The sequence below is a fragment of the Dromiciops gliroides genome, chromosome 1 (genome assembly GCF_019393635.1).
Source record: "Dromiciops gliroides isolate mDroGli1 chromosome 1, mDroGli1.pri, whole genome shotgun sequence".
In the NCBI taxonomy this organism is placed as follows: Eukaryota; Metazoa; Chordata; class Mammalia; order Microbiotheria; family Microbiotheriidae; genus Dromiciops; species Dromiciops gliroides.
The window spans coordinates 48,624,040-48,641,805 of record NC_057861.1 but is presented as its reverse complement, the minus strand read 5'-3'; the positions used below and the strand labels follow the sequence as shown (position 1 = coordinate 48,641,805).

Genomic DNA, 17,766 nt, shown 5'->3' with positions numbered 1-17,766 from the left:
GAAGCTGGGCCATCTTAGCTTCTTCCAGTGGAGGGAAGGCTTCTCAAAGGTAGGATGGGCCTAGGCTGAGCTCCTCCACTCTGGGCGGCAGACAGGTCACCTTTTCTGCTGCCCAGCGGTCTCTTATCCACATGACAGCAGGAGGGGGAGGGGGGCTGCCGGTCCCACTGTCCCATCTCTCGTGATGCGAGGCTCAGATTACAGGGCAGCCAGTCTATCTGGGCACCAGCCCTGCCGCTTTGGAGACAAAGCAGGGAAGCCAACAGGCCTCAAATTTAGGCAGCCCCGACTGCAGGGACGACAGAAGCTCCTGTCTGCTCTCGGTATAAAATGCCTGTCTCCTCTGAAAACCCCAAGCCCACTGTTCAGTGTGAAATGGAGGAGAGTCCCAGGCGGGTTTTTAGTGGGGAACGCAGACGAGGACAGAGGAAGCAAGTTCTCCCATCAGCTGGTGATAACAGAAAGGAGACCTAGGAAAGGTGGGCCCTGGTCTTGGATTGTTTTCCCTTTTTGAACTGAGCCTCCCGTGAGATCTCTATTCTGATAGCAGCAGCTCAGCTCAGGGTCACAGATTATCCACGGTGCTTCTTCCTCCACCCCGCCCTGCGAGGTTTCTAGGGCTGGGGGATTCTTCCTCTAGTCCTGGGTGGGTGTGAGACAGCAAGGCGGGACAGCACACACTCTCGCTTGGGTTAACAGCTTTTATTTACACTACTGGACATGGGCCAGAGGTTTCTGGATGCCCAGGATGGAGAAATAGTTCAAAATATGGAAAATCCTGGGGTCGTCCTGGAAGAAGGGGGCTCTTCTCTAGTCCCAATGCCCCAGCAGGCCTGGAGAGTCCTCACTCCCTTGGCACACGGGCCCAGGAGCACTCTTGGGAGCCCCTCCAACCACTTGGCCCAAGTGCTGGAGGAACAACCTCACACACACCCCTCCCCCGAACAGTCACAGGTAACACCGCCCCCACTGCCAGCTCAGCTTGTCCTTGGCCCGAGGCAGCGCAGACTCTTGGAGGGCCTAAGAGGCAAAGACTCAGAGGAACCAAATCTCCTGGTCCTCAGGATTCAGGGCCACCCCTGGCAAGGGCCTTGGTGCTCAGACTCCAGAATGGCCCTGGCACCCTTGGGGGGTCTGGCATGCTCAGAACCATCTTTAGCTGAAGAAGTAGGTGGATTTCTTCACGTTCTGCAGATCAAAATCTCCTAAGGGAGAGATGGAGAAAAGAATGAGTCAGTGGAGCCGGGGCCCTGCCAGCATCACTAGAGCATCTCAGGAGGGAAGAGCTGTCGGGCTGGGGACGGAGGCCAGGCTGCAGGCCGACAGGCCGGGGTCCCCATGCCAGGTGGCCAACTTCCTCTAAGCATGCACAAAGGCCCTGTGTGGGATACTGGGGCAAAGGCTATGGGGCTGCAGCCCGAGCCTCTCCTCAGGGTGGGCGGAGCCTCGCCTGGAGCTGATAGGGCATGGGAGGCAGGAGAGAGCTGGAGGGAGATCTGAAGAGACAGAGGCCTGCTTGGGACTCTGCCCACACAATGCCACCTCTTCATCTCTAGGGCAAGCAAGGGAGGATGGGGGTGGCCACAGGGGCTTGGCTTGTCCCCGGGAGCCTAGGAAGGTCTGGCCCCCAAGGGCAGACAGCCTACATACACAGGAAGTCCCCAGTTCCTCCCTGTCCCTCCCCTCCCTGAAGGGCCAGCTAGCCTTCCTACCTCTTTCAGGCACATGAGACAGAGTCTTTAGCATCAACTTCTCATCGGGGGACATTCTCTTAGAGGAAGAATGAGACCTAAGATCAAAGCCCAGAGAGGAGAGTCAATAGCCAAAGAATGACCAACCAAGGGTGGAAGGCCAGGGAATGGCCTGGGCCCCACCCAAAGGACAGGGTTTTGTAGGGAACGCTGACGACCAGGACGGACAGCAAAGAGACGGCAAAGGACACATGTAGAATCTTTCACTGCAGGGGGAGAGCCCAGAGTGGTTTGGGGTGAATTGGAAAGCCCTGGGGACCTGGGTTCTATTTCAGGCTCCACCTTGACTTGCCAAGGCCTTTCCCCACTCTGGGCTGAAGTTCTGCTGTGTGTCCAAAGAGGGGCTTGGCCTTGAACATCAGGGGCTGCTGGGGTTCAGCTACCGGGTCAGAGACCCCCAATGCCAAGCGTGGTCCGGCTGCCTGGCTGAGGAGACTGAGCGAGCCTTCTCCCTGTGAGCAAAGGGCCTGGGCCCTCCCCTGGCTATGGGGACAGGAGGCAGTTACTCACGGGTGCCCAGAGCAGTATTTTTGTACCAGGTACTTCGACAATTCCTGCAGGATGGGCTGACTGTGCAGATTCACAAATTGTTCACGACAGACCTGGAAAGCAGGAGGGAACAGACCTCAGTCCCCTTTTGGTTGGAGGGAGAGAGAGAAGATTCCCAGCCGAGGCATGCCCCAACCCCTCACCCCGCTGGTGGCCCAGCCTTGGCAGCCCTATCAGAGCAATGGAGCTGAGGGGACCCGGGGCAATCCTGGTCCGGGCTTCTGGACCCTCGAGGCACCTGCTACCTTGGAGCTGGCTCCAGAAAGAAACACACCATGCAGCCTCTGAGGCCCTGCCCTGGTTACCAATGGCCCACAGGGAGAGGACAGGGGAGGGAAAAGGGAAGTTCGTGGTCTGAGTGGGAGGCACCTCAGAACTCGTCTCCCCCCTTTCCCTCTGTGCAGGACTTCCCTCTGGGCCTCCTTCCCCAGCGGGGCTGACTGGCAGCCAGCACCTGCAAGAGCAGCCCAGGGGACGAACCCAGGATCATGGCGGGAACAGCCACCCACCTCATTCATGATGTCCACGGTGCAGGCATGTGTCCAGAAGCAGTCGTGCACTGAGACGAAGGTCAGCCCCTTCCTGGGAGACAGGAAAAGCTTAGTGGGGGGGCCGGCAGGCATTACAGGAAGGAGCAGGGGTCGGGGAGCAGGAGTGAGCCCTCTGGGGCCTCTGGCTTCACACAGGCCCAGGCTGCCAAGGCCCTGCTCTGCACTGAGCTCAGCTCCTCCACCTTTGCTCCAAGCTGCTCCCTCCCCACCACGGCTCCCCACTGGGTAAAGGCTGAGCTATAGGAGTGAGACCCAAGAGGCACACCAGCCACTGGGGGGATGGGGGGGGCTGGGAGCTTTAGGACCAGGGCAAATGACACAGAGGAAGCCCCTCACCTCCTGAAATCTCTCACACACACACACACACACACACACACGCACACGCACACATACACGCACACACGCACGCACACACCAAGCTGAAGAGCACACAGGGGGCAGGCCTGAGAATCAAGCCTTTCTGCAGGCTGGTAGATGAGGGTTCTTTCTTAGGAGCTGTTAGCAGGGCCCCCTCTGCCACCCCCACATGCCAACTCTGCCCCCTGGGCCAGGGGCTGCCTGCTCACCTGTAACAGTACAAGGCTGTCAACATCATGTGGGTGGAGTCCAGTGAGTGGATGAAGTTGGGGGGGAAAGCATTCTTCTGTTTCAAGGTGTTTGGCTTCCTGCGAGGACAAGGGGAAAGGGCTGCCTGTCCCACGGGGCTCTTGGACCCTGGGGAACCCCTCTTGCTCCTCCTTATTCCTAGCACCTCCCAGGCCCAACTCAGAAGCAGGACTCGATCCCTGGGCCACTGAGAGGGGACGTCACCCCTGAGCACTGGGAAGAAATCCGTGCCTGGGGCACGAGGGCCCTCAGCCCTTGGCTGAAAGCACCAGGCTGCTGCGGTGCCTGTGTGGGACAGCTGGGGCAAGGGGCTGAAATGCAAGACAGGCACTTGTTCCCTGGGACCTGGGGACCGCAGGAGAGCTCACTCACTGGTTGACATCAGAGCAACTCATGAGGCACAGAGACTGCAGACTCCCGGGAACCTGAAGAGAGAGTGAACAAGTCACTCTTGGGACGGATGGACAGACGGACACGCACACGCTCTCCCTCCCTCCCTCCCGCAAAGAGAGGCAGCAAGGGTATGTTCAGAGAAAAGTGTCACTTACAATGATTTTGTGAGTCTTGTGATACGGCTGAATTATGGGAAGGCCCAGAGGGGTGACCCACTGTACAGTAGAGCCTGACTTGGAGATGAAGTGAGCACTTTTTGTCAGCCAATCCTACAGAGAGAAGCGGGATGGAGGAAGAGGGTGAGTATGAGGTGAAGGCTGTGACGAGGGTCTGACGGTACAAAGATGCCTAGATTTGGAACCCAAAGGGCCCCAAGTACCCACTGATATGGTGTCTCCGTCACTGACAAAGGTCACAGACCACTCTGGGCCCAATTGTCTGGTAATGAGCCTCCCCACCCTTGGTTAGGCTGGTTCCCCTTCACAAGTAAGGAAACTGAGGCCTATTGAGGGAGTAACTTACCCAGGGATTTGAACCTAGGTCTGCCCATTGCCCCATGATGCCTTCTACACTGCCAGGTTTTCCTTGGCCTCTCAGAATTCACACTCCTAACCTCACAGGGTTGTCAGAGTGATAAACCAAGATAAAGAAGGAGAAGCACTTTACAGACACAAAGAAGACAATGGTCCAGGGACCACTGCTTAACTAAGCAGCCGACCCTTGGTCACTGAGGCTGGGACATTCCTCCTGGGAAGAAATGCCATGTATTTGAGGTGGGAGCAGGGGGAAAGGAGGAAATGACTCAGTCACTGGGAAAAACTGGGAGGGCCCTAGGTCTGAATGTGGGTGGTGGACTGCAGGCCCAGCTTAGGAAGCTGGGCTTGCCTGCAGTGTAAGACGGTGGTCAGCCTGCACGCTAGGGCAAGACTGACAATGCCCCTTTTAAAACTCTTTCAGGTTTACAGAGTGCTTGCCTCACAACTCTTTGAAGGCAGAGGGTACAAGAATTCTCACTGTCCTCTTACAGATGGGGAAACCGAGGCCCAGAGAAGTGAGTTATTTGCTTCATGATGGTCATGTACCTAGTAGTGGAGAGAACCCAGGTCTTCTGATCACCGAGTTCTACACCAAAACTAATGCTGCCGGGGCAGCTAGATGGCACAGTGGATAGAGCACCGGCCCTGGAGTCAGGAGGACCTGAGTTCAAATCCGGCCTCAGACACTTAACACTTACTAGCTGTGTGACCCTAGGCAAGTCACTTAACCCCAATTGCCTCACTAAAAAAAAAAACAAAAAACTAATGCTGCCCCTGCCAGCTGCCACGCAGCTCAAGTTCTCTGAGAGCTTGAGGCTATGCTTGTGAGCCAACTCATGAAGTGCCCACAGGACTTGGCGCAAGGAGGGGAGGAGGTACCTGGATATTCCTGGTTCCCGAGAACATCTCACCAAGGCTACTGAAGACCAACTGGGAGAGGTACATGGAGGCTTCCCACACGTGCTCCTGGTAAGGGGAAAGACAGACAGTGAGTGGCTGAATCTGAGTTTGCTGCTGATTGCTCTGGGCTGGGCAGCTGGCAGGAGCTCGAAGAGTTCTCATCCAAAGCGTGGACCTCCAGCAGCACTTGACCTGTGCACGGCAGATACCTAATGTTTGTTGAACGATTCCATGAAGGAATGGAGGAGCTGAACAATGAAGGCTCGCTGCCTGGAAAGACTGAGGTGGGAACAGGATTAGAGCCCACAAGACATTCAGGTGTAAAGAGGGTAACCTGGAAAGGCCTCCAAATGCTAGAAACCAAGGGGCCCCTGGAAGCCTGAAAGACAGAGACCCCCTCTGTGGCCTAGTAGCCAATGACCCTGTGGACTCTCAGGCCTCAAAGATGAAGAAGGATAAAAACAGGAATAAGGCTCAAGGGGATTCAGAAAAATACAAGGATCAGGGAGGGGGCTTGCTGGGTTGTGAAGAGAATGACCGTGACTTGTATCTCGTGTGTGTGTGTGTGTGTGTGTGTGTGTGAGTGAGACAAAGCACACTTCTCATGTGTTCTCCTTGTGAATCTTCAAAACAAGGCCATAAAGGAGGCCAAGCAGGGGTCACTCTCTCCATCTTACAGATGAAGAGACTGAAGCTCTGGAGGATGTTACTGGCTGGGGAACTTTGGGCCAAGTGCCTTGCTCTGTCTCTCTCAAATGAGGTGGTGTGCCCGGGTGACCTCTAAGGCCTGCCCAAGGTCACAAGGGATGGCAGGTGCTGAAGTGGCTCCCAGTCCTCCTGAGTCAATGACAGCCCAGGGATCTTGCTGCAGTACCAGATGGCAGTCAGACATGCCTGGGAGCTCTCCCCAGCGCCCATAAACCCTACTACCCAGAGTCCAGGACCAGTTTGACCACAAGAGTATAACAGCAAAATGGTGGGCAGTATTGAGCCCGGTCACATGAGTCCAAATCCCAGCTCAGCCCTCACAGGGGATCCTGGGCCTAGGTCTCAGTTTGCTCATTTAGAATATGAAGGTGGATGGATGACTCAGGGCTCTAAAAGCTATCACGATGGTCGGTCCTGGAGATAAGCAGCTGAGCTGGCACTGTCGGGGAGCCCCCAAGGGCCTGCAAACAGGCCAGTTTGCTCTGGCAGCGGCCTGCAGGATGGGCTGGACACAGGGAAAGACTGAAGGTAAGGAGACTGGCAGGAAGGAGCCTGTGACGAGAGGCCGAGGGAGAGGGAAGCAGAACCAGGTGAGGATGCAGGCCACAGGGCCAGAGAAGGAACGGATGAACACAAAAACAACACTGAGAATAAAGAGAACGTGGCAAGTGACTGGGAAGGGAAAAGGAAAGTGATGCCCCAGACGTCTGTCAAGAGATGCTGAAGAATGCGTCCCAGGCTTCATGGTGCCACATCCAGCTGTTTGTTCCCCTACAATCCCTTAGTCCCAGTGATGGTGTGTGGATGTAAATCCGTCCACCATTACCACCGTGGTCTCCACCACCACCTGAAGGGACACGCCAAGTGTGGCGTCACGGTTCACAGGAAGATCCTGGGCTGGGGGGGAGCCATGGTTGGAGAACCAGCCACTTGAGTAGCCCTCCCTGGAAGCCTGTGCTGAGGAGAGGGCACTGCTGAGGGCGAAGGGTGCACCACCCCTGCCCGACAAGGACCAACCTTGGGCAAATCATCCAGCTCCTTCAGGCGCTTCTCAATCTGCAGCCTGCCGCCATAGCGCGTCACGCCGTAGACCACCGTCATCACCGTCTGCTTTACCAACTTGCGGCTGATGAAGCCCTCCAGGACCTGGGCTATGGAGCTGCCTGCCTTGGCATCCTTCTCGCGCTGCTCTTCCACCTGCGTGGGGTCAAGGGCACCGAGGGCCTGAAATCAGGGCCTTGTCTGCCCACCTTCAGCCTGGGGGAGCGGGGGGCGGGGACCTTACCAGCTGCGCCACGCCGCTGTACACATCCTGGGGAACGTCACAGGGCATCAGGTTGACAGAGGTGGCCCCGATGACATCTCGGCCCAGAGCTGCATAGTGCTGCAACCCATTACAGGAACCATCCTGGAGAGAAAAGCCAGGCTTGGAGAAGAGCACGGGGAGACCTGAGCCAAAGCTACCGGGAGGGCAAGGACAACTGGACTCACGAGGGTTAGTCTGGCCCAGTCGTGTTGACGGGGAAAAGGAGGAAGGGGCACCAGCTTTAAACCAAGAAGACAATGAAGCTGGGCCCGAGGAGTGCCACGAGGACTCCGTGGAGAGGAGAAGAGAAACAAAAGTCAGCACAGAAGGGGAAAGCTTGGGGCAGGACGGGGGAGGGAAAGGAAGCTGGAAGGGAAGTCCATTTGGTCTGCTCGTCCGAGAGTAATGTCACAGCCATTAGGAGTTGAGTCCATCTGATCCCATAATGGGATCAGATAAATCTCCTGCAATGGATATGGACAACCTGGCCCCCTGCCTGGAGGGCAGGCTGAGCTGTGGTCCCATCTCCTCCCATCGGGTCAGTCTTTCCTCCTGCCCCAGCTCATCCAGCCCTCATGCAAGCTCAGGCCCTTCTGACCCAGACTTCTAGAGGGGCATCCCGGCTAGTCCCCCTGCTTCCAGCCTCTCCCCTCTAATCTAACACTGCCCTGCTCGAGAAGGCTCAGGGCTTCCCTTTACCGATTCCAGACATTCAGAGCCCTCTGGAAGCTGGCTCTGCTTTGATCTTTCTCGAGGGGCGGATGCCAGGCCTCCGCAGGACTCCCTGCACACCTCCAGCACTCTCCACTGGGCCTCCTCCCCACCGGCCTGGAAGGCCCAGCTTAGTTCACATCCGTCTCTTGGAACGCCCAGCTCCCTTCCAGACTCAGGTCAGGTGCTGCCACTGAGGAAAGGCCCATTCTAGGCTCCCCAAATTACTTTGCCTTAGTGGGAATAGAGTTAATGTTTATCTGTGTTATTTCTCCCTAGGAATTAGGGTGAGGGCTGCTTCACTCCTGCCTTTATCCCCTGGGCTTGGTACACAGAGGCCCTAACAAATACTTGCTTAAACCGAGCCCTCAGAGGCAGTGGGGGGTGGTGGGAGGGAGACAAGGTTACTGCCAGGTGCTCTGAGCCATCTGCTCCTCTACAGTGTCCTGCCCAATCTCACTGCTCACAGAAAAGTGGGTATTTGAGGCCCTAAGACCAGCCACTGAACTCTGCAGGCCACCAGGGGGCGAGCAAATAGAGCCCTGAGCCTGACATCACAAAGACCTGTGTTCAAACCAGGTTTCAAACAGGCCAGTGACTTAGCCTGTCGGCCCTAGTTCCCTAAGCTGTAGCACCTACCTCCCGGGGCTGTGGTCGGATCACATGAGATCATATTTGTAAAGATAGCTTAGCACAGTGCCTGTCATACAGTTGGTACTTAATAAATGCGTATCTCCTTCCTTTCCTACCTGAGGCTCAGAGGGGAGACTTTGCTGGTTTCCATAACTGCCCACAGAACTTTAGAACTTTAAGAGGAACCTCTGAGGTCTAGCCCTGCTTATACCTGAACAGAAACGCCTTCTATACAAACGAGTAAGGGACCTCAGAGGTTCCAGGTAACTCCTATGGCAAGATTCTTTAAATGCACATTCTCTTTACAGCCAGGGTTTCTGATCAAGGTCTCACCTCTAAAATATATCAGGAACTAATCAAATGTCTAAGAATGCAAGTCATCCCCCAATTGAGAAATGGTCAAAGGATATGGACAGGCAGTTTTCAGACCAAGAAATCAAAGCTATCTATGGCCATATGAAAAAATGCTCTAAATCACTACTGATTAGAAAAATGCACATGAAAACAACTCTGAGGTACCACCTGACACCTATCAGATTGGCTAAGATGACAAAAAAGGAAAATAATAAATGTTGGAGAAGCTGTGGAAAAATTGGAACGCTAATGCATTGCTGGTGGAGCTGTGAACGGATCCAACCATTCTGCTGGAACTATGCCCAAAGGGCTATGGGGCTGTGCATGCCTTTTGACCCAGAAATACCACTGTATTTGGTCTGCATCCCAAAGAGATCATAAAAAAGAGAAAAGGACCCACATGTACAAAAATATTTATAGCAGCTCTTTTTGTGCTGGCAAAGAACTAGAAATCAAGGGGATGCCCATCAATTGCGGAATGGCTGAACAAGTTGTGGTGTATGAATGTAACAGAATACGATTGTGCTCTAAGAAATGATGAGCAGGCAGATTTCAGAAAAACCCAAAAAGACTTAAGTGGACTGATGCTGAGTGAAGTGAGCAGAACCAGGAGAACATCATACACAATAACAGCAACATTGTGTGATGATCAGTTGTGATGGACTTAGGTCTTCTCAGCAATACAACAATCCAAGACAATTCCAAAGGACTCATGATGGAAAATGCTCGCTACATCCTGAAAAAAGAACTGTGGATTCTGAAAGCAGATTGAACCATATTGTCTCTGCTTTTTTTGTTTTTTGAGGTTTTCTCTTTTTGTTCTGATTCTTTTTTCACAACAACACTAGTGGAGAAATATGTTTGCTGTGACCATACATATAAAATCTATCTATATCAGATTGCTTTCTGTCTTGGGGAGGAGGAAGGGAAAGGAGGGAGGGAGAAAAATTTGGAACTAAAAATCTTATGAAAACAAAGTTGAAAACTATCTTTACATATAACTGGAAAATAATAAAATACTTTTATAATTAAAAAAAAATGCCTCCAGTGATAGGAAGTGTCTTTCTTCCAGAGGCAGTCAATTGTCCTATTTGGGGGGAATTCACTGGTTTCCCAGGAATTTCCCCTTATTCCTCCTCCAGGAGGACTCCCACCTCCCCCAAGGACACAGCCATTCATTCAGCTCTACTGTCACTCACCTGATGGACGGGGAAATGGGAAATGTAAGCTTCGGGGTCTGGTGAGCGGACAGCATTGGCAATTTCCATGCAGCAGGCCAGGGCCTGCCAGGGCTCATCAACATCCATCCACCACTTCCTGCCCTGGGAAGAGCAAAGGCAGCTGATTACATCTGGGCTGATGCTGGCCAGTCAAGTCACCAGTTTAGTCAGTGGGCACGCTGGCCAGCCAGTTCAGCACAGTCCTCCAGTGGTGGGTGACTTTCTGATTCACTGATTCTCTGAGGGAGGTGGACCCTGAATGCTCCGCATGGACCACCAAGAAGCCCAGTAGCCCTCCCTCTCCCACTACCCCCCATGGCCACTTTCACCTACAGTCATCGGCTTATCTGCCGAGTCCAGGATGTCCTCCAAGATTTCATTGGCGTAGGCCAACCGGGCCTTCAGTGACTCTCTTTTCTTGAGCCCTGTCAGGTTGATGAGGTGAATCTTTAACCAGTTCAGGCCATTGGGCCCCAAGGGTTTGCCTTCAGCAAACAGCAAGATAGCCCGGGTCATATCACTGCCCAGGTGGTTGAAGTGCGGTGGGCAAGGGTAGGTGCGGCCCCGGAAATCCATATTGTGGGGAAACCAGAAGATCTGGTTTCTCAGGTGGTGGGCGATGGACAGTTTGTATAGGGCATCCATGCGCAGACTGTACATCTCTCGGGTGGTCTTGTGGCACTGGGCGATCTCTCGCCGCAGTCTTGCCTTCTCTAAAGAGCTAGCGTTTCTGGAGAGTTCATAGGAAGGGGGCGTGGGGGCCTCTGACATGGGTGGGGGTACATCCAGCTTCTTGTTGCCCTTAGCGTTGAAGATGGAGATGATTATGTCCAGCACCGGCTGGTTCACCTTCCAAGCACAGTTACCTAGCTGATTGAGGGCATCAAGTACTGCGTGCAAACGTTCCCGAGGGCAGCTCTCCAACAGCTGCTGGTGTTGGACAGTCCCATCCAGGCAGCGCATCAGCTTGGTGGGGTGGAGGACATAGGCCCCAAAGTGAGGCGAGGTCCAAGGCACGGGAGGGCACAGCATAGGCAGGACAGAGGAGTCAAAGGTGAGCTTAGTGCAAGCGGCTTCAGTCACCAGCTGACTGAAGGATGGGTGGGGTTTGATGAAACCGATCTGGAAAAAAGTGAATGAATCCAATTCAACAGGGAAAAGAAAGGCCCTCATCTGGAATTCTCAAGCCCAGGCCTCCCACTCAACTCATGTATTTAACAAGAATGTAGGGGCCTGACACACGGCCAACCTAGGGGTCATCCTTTGTTTTCCTGGGGAAATTCTCACGCTGGAGCCCTGTACATTACAGTCACCAGACAACCTGGGCCTTAAAAAAAAACAACCCGTGGACCTACTCTTGGTACATACTAGGCACTTAATAAATGCTTGGAAGTCATGGAAAAGAAGGCCACCACCAAAGGTAGCGGGCTTCTGGCTGCAGATGTAAAGGCTCGGATTGCCTATGGCACAAAACCAGCAGGATCTGGAGAGCGATTAGATTTGGGAGATGGAAGAATCCAAGAACATCTTGCCTCTGTGAAGGTCAACTGGCCTGTGGCATCTTTACCTGCTTTACGGAGAGGAAGGAGTAAACATGGTACAGCACAGGGATGAGTTTCTTCTCTGCTTGGGAGGAGGACAAATTGCTGGGCATGTGGATGGCCCGCACCAGGATGTCCACCAGCTGTGTTCCCAGCTGCACCAACACCAGATCTGGCCAGACCTTCTCTCGAGTGAAGAAATCGGAGCAGACGGTAGCTTCTGACTCCAAGGCTTCCCACTGCTCCCGGGGCAGGCAGGAGTCCAGCTGCAAGGCCCAGAGAGAGAATTCCATCCAGCCCCTACTACAGCCATCAGGCGATTCCCTCCCCTGCTTTGGGATTCAATTTCTTCTTCTGTAAATTATATGCTGGACACATTTCTGAAGATACACCTCCCCCTGCCCCCAGCTCGGGTGTTCTAAGAGCCCTGCCAGCTCTGACATTCCATGTTCTAAGGGCCCTCCCAGCTTTTATCTTCTCTATTTTAAGACTGTTTCCACATTTACCACTCTGTGTGTTCTATGATCTCTCCCAGTAGCCCAGATTTCATATTCAATAAAGAAAGCACGCAGACCCTGGGTAGAGGATCCCTGTACTCACCTTACCCCGCAGGACCCAAAGACCACTGGAAAACTTGCTAACTATATCCAGTACAAGGCTGGGTTTGAGATAAGGGGCCTTGCTCACTCCTCTCTATCCTGAGTTCGGGTTGGAGGGGAGGGAAACAGGTCACACAAATCCCTCTTACCTGAGTGTCACTGGCCAAAAGATGTAAGTAATTAATATACTTCCTCTTCAACTCATCTAATACAAAGGGTTTCATCTTCCTCTGGATTAAATTCTTGTTGTAAACCTTCATCCCAAGATCCATGACTAGTTGGATTAAGGAACTTCCATGTGGAGGCAAATTGAAGAGAGTCTGAACAGAAAAGAGTTGGGGAATAGAGGTGGGGGTGAATCAGGATTTGAGGAACAGACAGGGCTCAGGGTCAGAAGCCCCTTCCATTGGAGGCAAACATACCTGAAGAAGTCTAAGTAGGATGGTGCCTAGCCAAGGGCTATGGGAATCCAATGCACAGAAATGCAAACTAATGAGGCTGGAGACAAGCCAGCAGAGGTTGGCCACCTACTTAGGCAGGTGCTGCTGCCAGGCCACCAGTGTGACGAAGGCACAGGCTCTATAAAAATATTGATGTAAGAAATGATGAAGGAGAGGGTTTCAAAGAAACTTGGGAAGACTTGAATGAACTGATTACTCAACATGTATTTATTAAGCACCTACTATGTGCCAAGCACACCTACTATGTGCCAAGCACTATGATAAACACAAGGGATACAAAGAAAAGCAAAAAACAGTCCCTGCTCGCAAGGTGCTCACAGTCCTATGGGGGAGAGAACATGCAAACAATTATTTTAAAATGAGATAGAGAGGATAAATTGGAGATCATCTCAGAGGGAAAGCATTAGAATTAAAACATGTACAAGATAAACTGGCAATAATCAACAGAGAGAAAGTGCTAGAAATTAAGGGGAGTCAGGAAAGGCTTCCTACAGAAGGTGGGATTTCAGCTGAGACTTGAAGGAAGCCAGAAGTGGAGAGAGGGAGGGCAATCCAGGCATGGGAGGGAGAAAAGGCAGATTTTAGTTAATTGGGGGGGGGGGGGAAGTAATCGAAGAGCAAATTAACAAGGGCACAGGCTTCCCATATATTAACAGAGTCTATCAGTACAAGTGAAATGAATCAAGAAGGTGGACAAGGCCTGGTGGAAATCCATTTTTTATGACTGAGGACACATCTCGAAACACTACGTCGCTGAACCATGAACTTCTGGGCAGTGAGTCAAGATTTTGGAGTACATCAATTTCCATCCCCAAATAATCATTATGTTTAGCACCTACTACATGCAAAGCCCATGTTTAGGTGCAAGAGATGCTGTGCCAAAGACCATGTTTTTTTCTGAATCCCCCAAACATTTCTGTTCCTTTTTCAGGTGTCTAGAATTTGTGATCTTAGAGATCCCTTAGTACAACCTTTTTTTCTTTTTTAAAAAATTTAATTTTATTTAAAAAATTTTTCCAATTACATGTCAAGATATTTTTTGAATTTAAGTTTTTCTCCTACCCTCCCTTCCCTATCTGTTCCTGAAGCCAGCAAGCAATCTGATATAAGTTATACATTACATTCAAGTTAAACATATTTCCACATTAGTCATGTTGTAAGAGAAGAATCAAAACAAAAGAAAAAAAATGCAAGAAAGAATAAACAACAAGAACAAAAAAGCAACAACAAAAGTGGAAATAGCCTGCTTCAATCTGCATTCAGACTCCATAAGCATTTTCCACCATAAGTCTTTTGGCATTGTCTTGGATCATTGTATCGCTGAGTTCATTACCCCACAGTGTTGTTGACACTGTGTACAATGTTCTCTTGGTTCTGCTCATTTCACTCAAAATCAATTCATGTAAGTCTTTCCAGGGTTTTCTGAAATTTTCCTGCTCATCATTTCTTCTAACACAATAGAATTCCATTACATTCATATACCACAACTTGTCCCGCCATTCCCCAATTGATGGGCATCCCCTCAAATTCCAATTCTTTGCCAACAACCTTCTTACAAAAGAGGAAACTGAGACCCAGAGGGAAGAAACTTGCCCAAAGAAACTTGGGGAGTCAACGGCAAAGCAGAGACCAGAATGCAGATCTTTATGCCACAGCAGACACCCTGCCGAGTCAGCTGAATGTTTTTCATCTCTCCCTCTGCCAACAATCCTTCTTGCCTCTTCCTTTCCTAAATAACTTCAGGACCTTCCTTCAGCCAGTCTGGGCCCACTTAATTATCCTAGGGTCCTTCACTGCTAAAGAAAACTCTGGTTCCTGGTCTTTCTAGTCTAGTTTAAAAAACAAAACCATTTAGACAGGAGAAGGAGCCAAAGATCTTTGGGATTTCTTTTAGAAGTGATCCCTGGGTGGGGCAGCTAGGTGGCGCAGTGGATAGAGCACCGGCCCTGGAGTCAGGAGGACCTGAGTTCAAATCCGGCCTCAGACACTTAACACTCACTAGCTGTGTGACCCTGGGCAAGTCACTTAACCCCAAATGCCTCACTAAACCCCCTGCCAAAAAACCCCCAAAAAACAAAAAAACCCCAATCCAAAAAAAGAAGTGATCCCTAAGGATCCTTCCGATTCAGATAGTATGTTCTAGGAGGGACCCCCCCTCCAATTCTGCTAGTTTATCTTCTCAGGGCCTTTCTAATTCCACCATTCCATATTCTGGGGTTCCTCCTTGCTGTATTAATCTACGTTTTCTAGTCTTTTCCAATCTAACACTCTACAGTCAACCTTCAATGGCTCCCCCAGTTCTGACATTGTCTTGTGAGCTGAGGTCCCTTCCATATATGTAGTCTATGGTCCCATGATCACACCAGCACCTGGACCTCAGGGGCTACCCTCATATGGCACCTCCCCCTTTCCTGAGAGGAGAGGGAGCCTGAGCTGCTGGCTGGTGGCATATTCTGACAGAAGGAAGGACAGCTCCTGGGGTTCCTGCTGGAGCTGTCGCTGGCCAACCTGACAGAGCACTCTCCTCAGCTGCTGCCTCATAGCAGCAGCAGCTCTTGGCTTTCTTTCTTTCTTTCTTTTTAATTCAATTTTATTTTCAGTTCCAAATTCTCTCCCTTTCCCCACCTTCCGTAATCATTGAAAAAGCAAGAAAAACAAAACCCATTACAAATATGTCTAGTCTTGCAAAGAAAAATTCCAGTAGTAGCCACGTGCAGAGAATAAAATCTGTGTTGGTCTGCACCGAGTCCCTTAGCTCTTCAGCTGGAGGGGAGCCCTTGGGAACTGCGCTGGGGCACTGTGTTGATCAGAGCTCCTAAGTTTTTCAATGTTGATTACCTTTTCAATGTTGCTCTTGTTGTATGACCATTTCTCCTGGTTCTGCTCATTTCACTCTGCATTAGTTCACACAAGGGGGAAGAGCTGGAGACAGAGGCTGTGCACACAGCACCCTCTATCCCCTTTTATCCTCCAGTGTATTAGATAGTTCTTTCTGGAGGTTGGCATTTTTAGTTGAAAATCAAATTCTTCAGGGGGCAGCTAGGTGTTGCAGTGGATAAAGCACCAGACCTGGATTCAGGAGGACCTGAGTTCAAATCTGGCCTTGGACACTTAGCTGTGTGACCCTGGGCAAGTCACTTAACCCTCATTGCCCCCCCCCCCCCAAAAAAAAAGAAAATCAGTTTCTTCCAAAAAGTGACTGTTCGAAGGGAGGAGCCAAAGAAGGTGTTTGTTTACATGACTCAGTTGTAGAGAAGTGACTCTGATCCACCCAACAAAGCTGCTTCCAGAGGGCCAGCAGCCCCTATGTGTAGAGCCTTCTATCAGCTCTGGCTGCAGTCTCTAGGGACCAGACCGCCCTCTCAGGGCGTTTTTCTCCTTCCTTCCTTCTTTCCCCATCACTCCTTGATGTGTCCATTGGGAGGCTCTAAGAAGCCTCTCTTAGCCCATTAGCACCTTAATGATCTGCCGCTCCCAGGGTTTGATGGGAGAATCCAGCCGGGGCTGCTTCAGGGTGCTCTCTCCCCGCTCCTCTGGGGCTGGAGGAGTTAAAAGGAAAGAATGGGGGGCAGGGCCTTGACTAACTCAGCACAAAGGGCCCAAGAAAAGACCCACTTGGGGCCTTTGCAAATGGGAGCAAAGCTTTCTTTTTTAATCTGTGTAAATGTGGTCATCATCTCCCTTCTCCTTGCTGAGAATGCAAGTTCCTGAAGGGCAGGGACTGCCTCATTTCTCCGTGTCCACAGCTTACCTATAGCAGGCACTGAATAAATGTTGGCTGAAGCGAATGACTTTTCCCCTTCCAGTTCTTTAGGTAAGTTTTGCCCTCTTTCTCTCTGAGAAAGCCCCCAGAGAGGCTGGCGTGAGTGAAGAAAATGGAGTGTGGGGACCAAAAGACACCCAGCAAACTGTGGTGAGTGAGTGGGGTCTCTGAGTACCGCCCTCTTCAACCAGGGGCCAACTGTTTGAGATGAACGTCTATGGGGTTTAGTAGCACAGTGTGGGGCTGAAGAAGTCTTTGAAGGAAAATCCTTCTAGCTCAGTCCAAACCCTCCTAGTCCCTCTCCCCTGCCCCTACCGCAAACAGATTAAGGAAGGTGGGCAGCTTCTGCTGACACACAAAGGCTTCAGGCCTGCCAACCCAAGTCGCTAGCCTGCTGTCTACCCTCAGTTCAAATCAGAAGAGCCTTGCCCTAGGCTGTTCCCTGGTAGTCTAGTCTGGGAAGGGCCTGCAGGGATTCCCCTGGACATGAACCATCCCACAGGTATTAGCAGCTAGACTCACGGCACTTCCCTCTCTCACTGGGGCACAGGCCTAGGGCACAAGGGGGTCACTTTGCTTACCTGCATCATGAGGTCCACATACTCTCCATCCGTCAGCAGACACAGGTAGGGGTAGAGGCTGGCCAGGCTGTTTTGTTTGTGCTGTTCACTTATGTGGTCTTTGGTTTCCTTGAATGCTTTCAGCAAGGCCTCTTGCCACTGGGATTTCAGGTCTTGGAGAAGCTTCCTCTGCAAAGAGAGAAACTGGCTTGTCGTTATGATCCACACTGCCTGAGGGTCTAGCTGGGAGCACAAGTCCTGCCCTTGAGAGGTTCCCAAATTTACTAAACTGAGGAGAAAACAGACTAGTTTAGAATGGTGATGACACCTCTCTGAGCAGTCTCTTCGTCGACATCTGACCGGAGGAATTCCAGTTCCTTTGCTGCTCTGACTTTCTCTGACTCAGTTTCCTAAAGCTAGTTCATCCAGGTGCGTGACCCAGTCAGACAAAAAAGGAGGAGGTGATCCATGAAGACCAGAGCAGTCAAAGAGGCTTCCATCAAAGAAATAGGACACAAGCAGGGCCTTGAAGAAGTCAGACTTAGTCTAATCAGGGCTAGGGCCAAAGGGGATAATCAGCAGCAACAGGAGGAATAAAAGCCAGAATTCATCCAACAAGTTTGT

General features: G+C 51.6%; 1 protein-coding gene across 1 annotated transcript in view; it reads right to left on the bottom strand.

The window, feature by feature from the left end:
* Nucleotides 1-687: 687 nt before the first annotated feature.
* Nucleotides 688-17,766, bottom strand: part of POLRMT (RNA polymerase mitochondrial) — a 35,521-nt gene continuing 18,442 nt past the window's right edge. The window contains exons 7-21 of the mRNA XM_043975495.1: nucleotides 17,164-17,331; nucleotides 12,508-12,678; nucleotides 11,786-12,025; nucleotides 10,552-11,340; nucleotides 10,198-10,320; nucleotides 7,280-7,402; nucleotides 7,012-7,191; nucleotides 5,266-5,352; nucleotides 4,006-4,119; nucleotides 3,830-3,882; nucleotides 3,418-3,516; nucleotides 2,810-2,882; nucleotides 2,262-2,353; nucleotides 1,713-1,789; nucleotides 688-1,205 (exon numbers count right to left, since the gene is read on the bottom strand). Coding sequence (XP_043831430.1) covers nucleotides 1,156-1,205; nucleotides 1,713-1,789; nucleotides 2,262-2,353; nucleotides 2,810-2,882; nucleotides 3,418-3,516; nucleotides 3,830-3,882; nucleotides 4,006-4,119; nucleotides 5,266-5,352; nucleotides 7,012-7,191; nucleotides 7,280-7,402; nucleotides 10,198-10,320; nucleotides 10,552-11,340; nucleotides 11,786-12,025; nucleotides 12,508-12,678; nucleotides 17,164-17,331 — 2,439 coding nt within the window. The 3' untranslated portion in view covers nucleotides 688-1,155. The remainder of the gene's footprint in view (nucleotides 1,206-1,712; nucleotides 1,790-2,261; nucleotides 2,354-2,809; nucleotides 2,883-3,417; nucleotides 3,517-3,829; nucleotides 3,883-4,005; nucleotides 4,120-5,265; nucleotides 5,353-7,011; nucleotides 7,192-7,279; nucleotides 7,403-10,197; nucleotides 10,321-10,551; nucleotides 11,341-11,785; nucleotides 12,026-12,507; nucleotides 12,679-17,163; nucleotides 17,332-17,766) is intronic.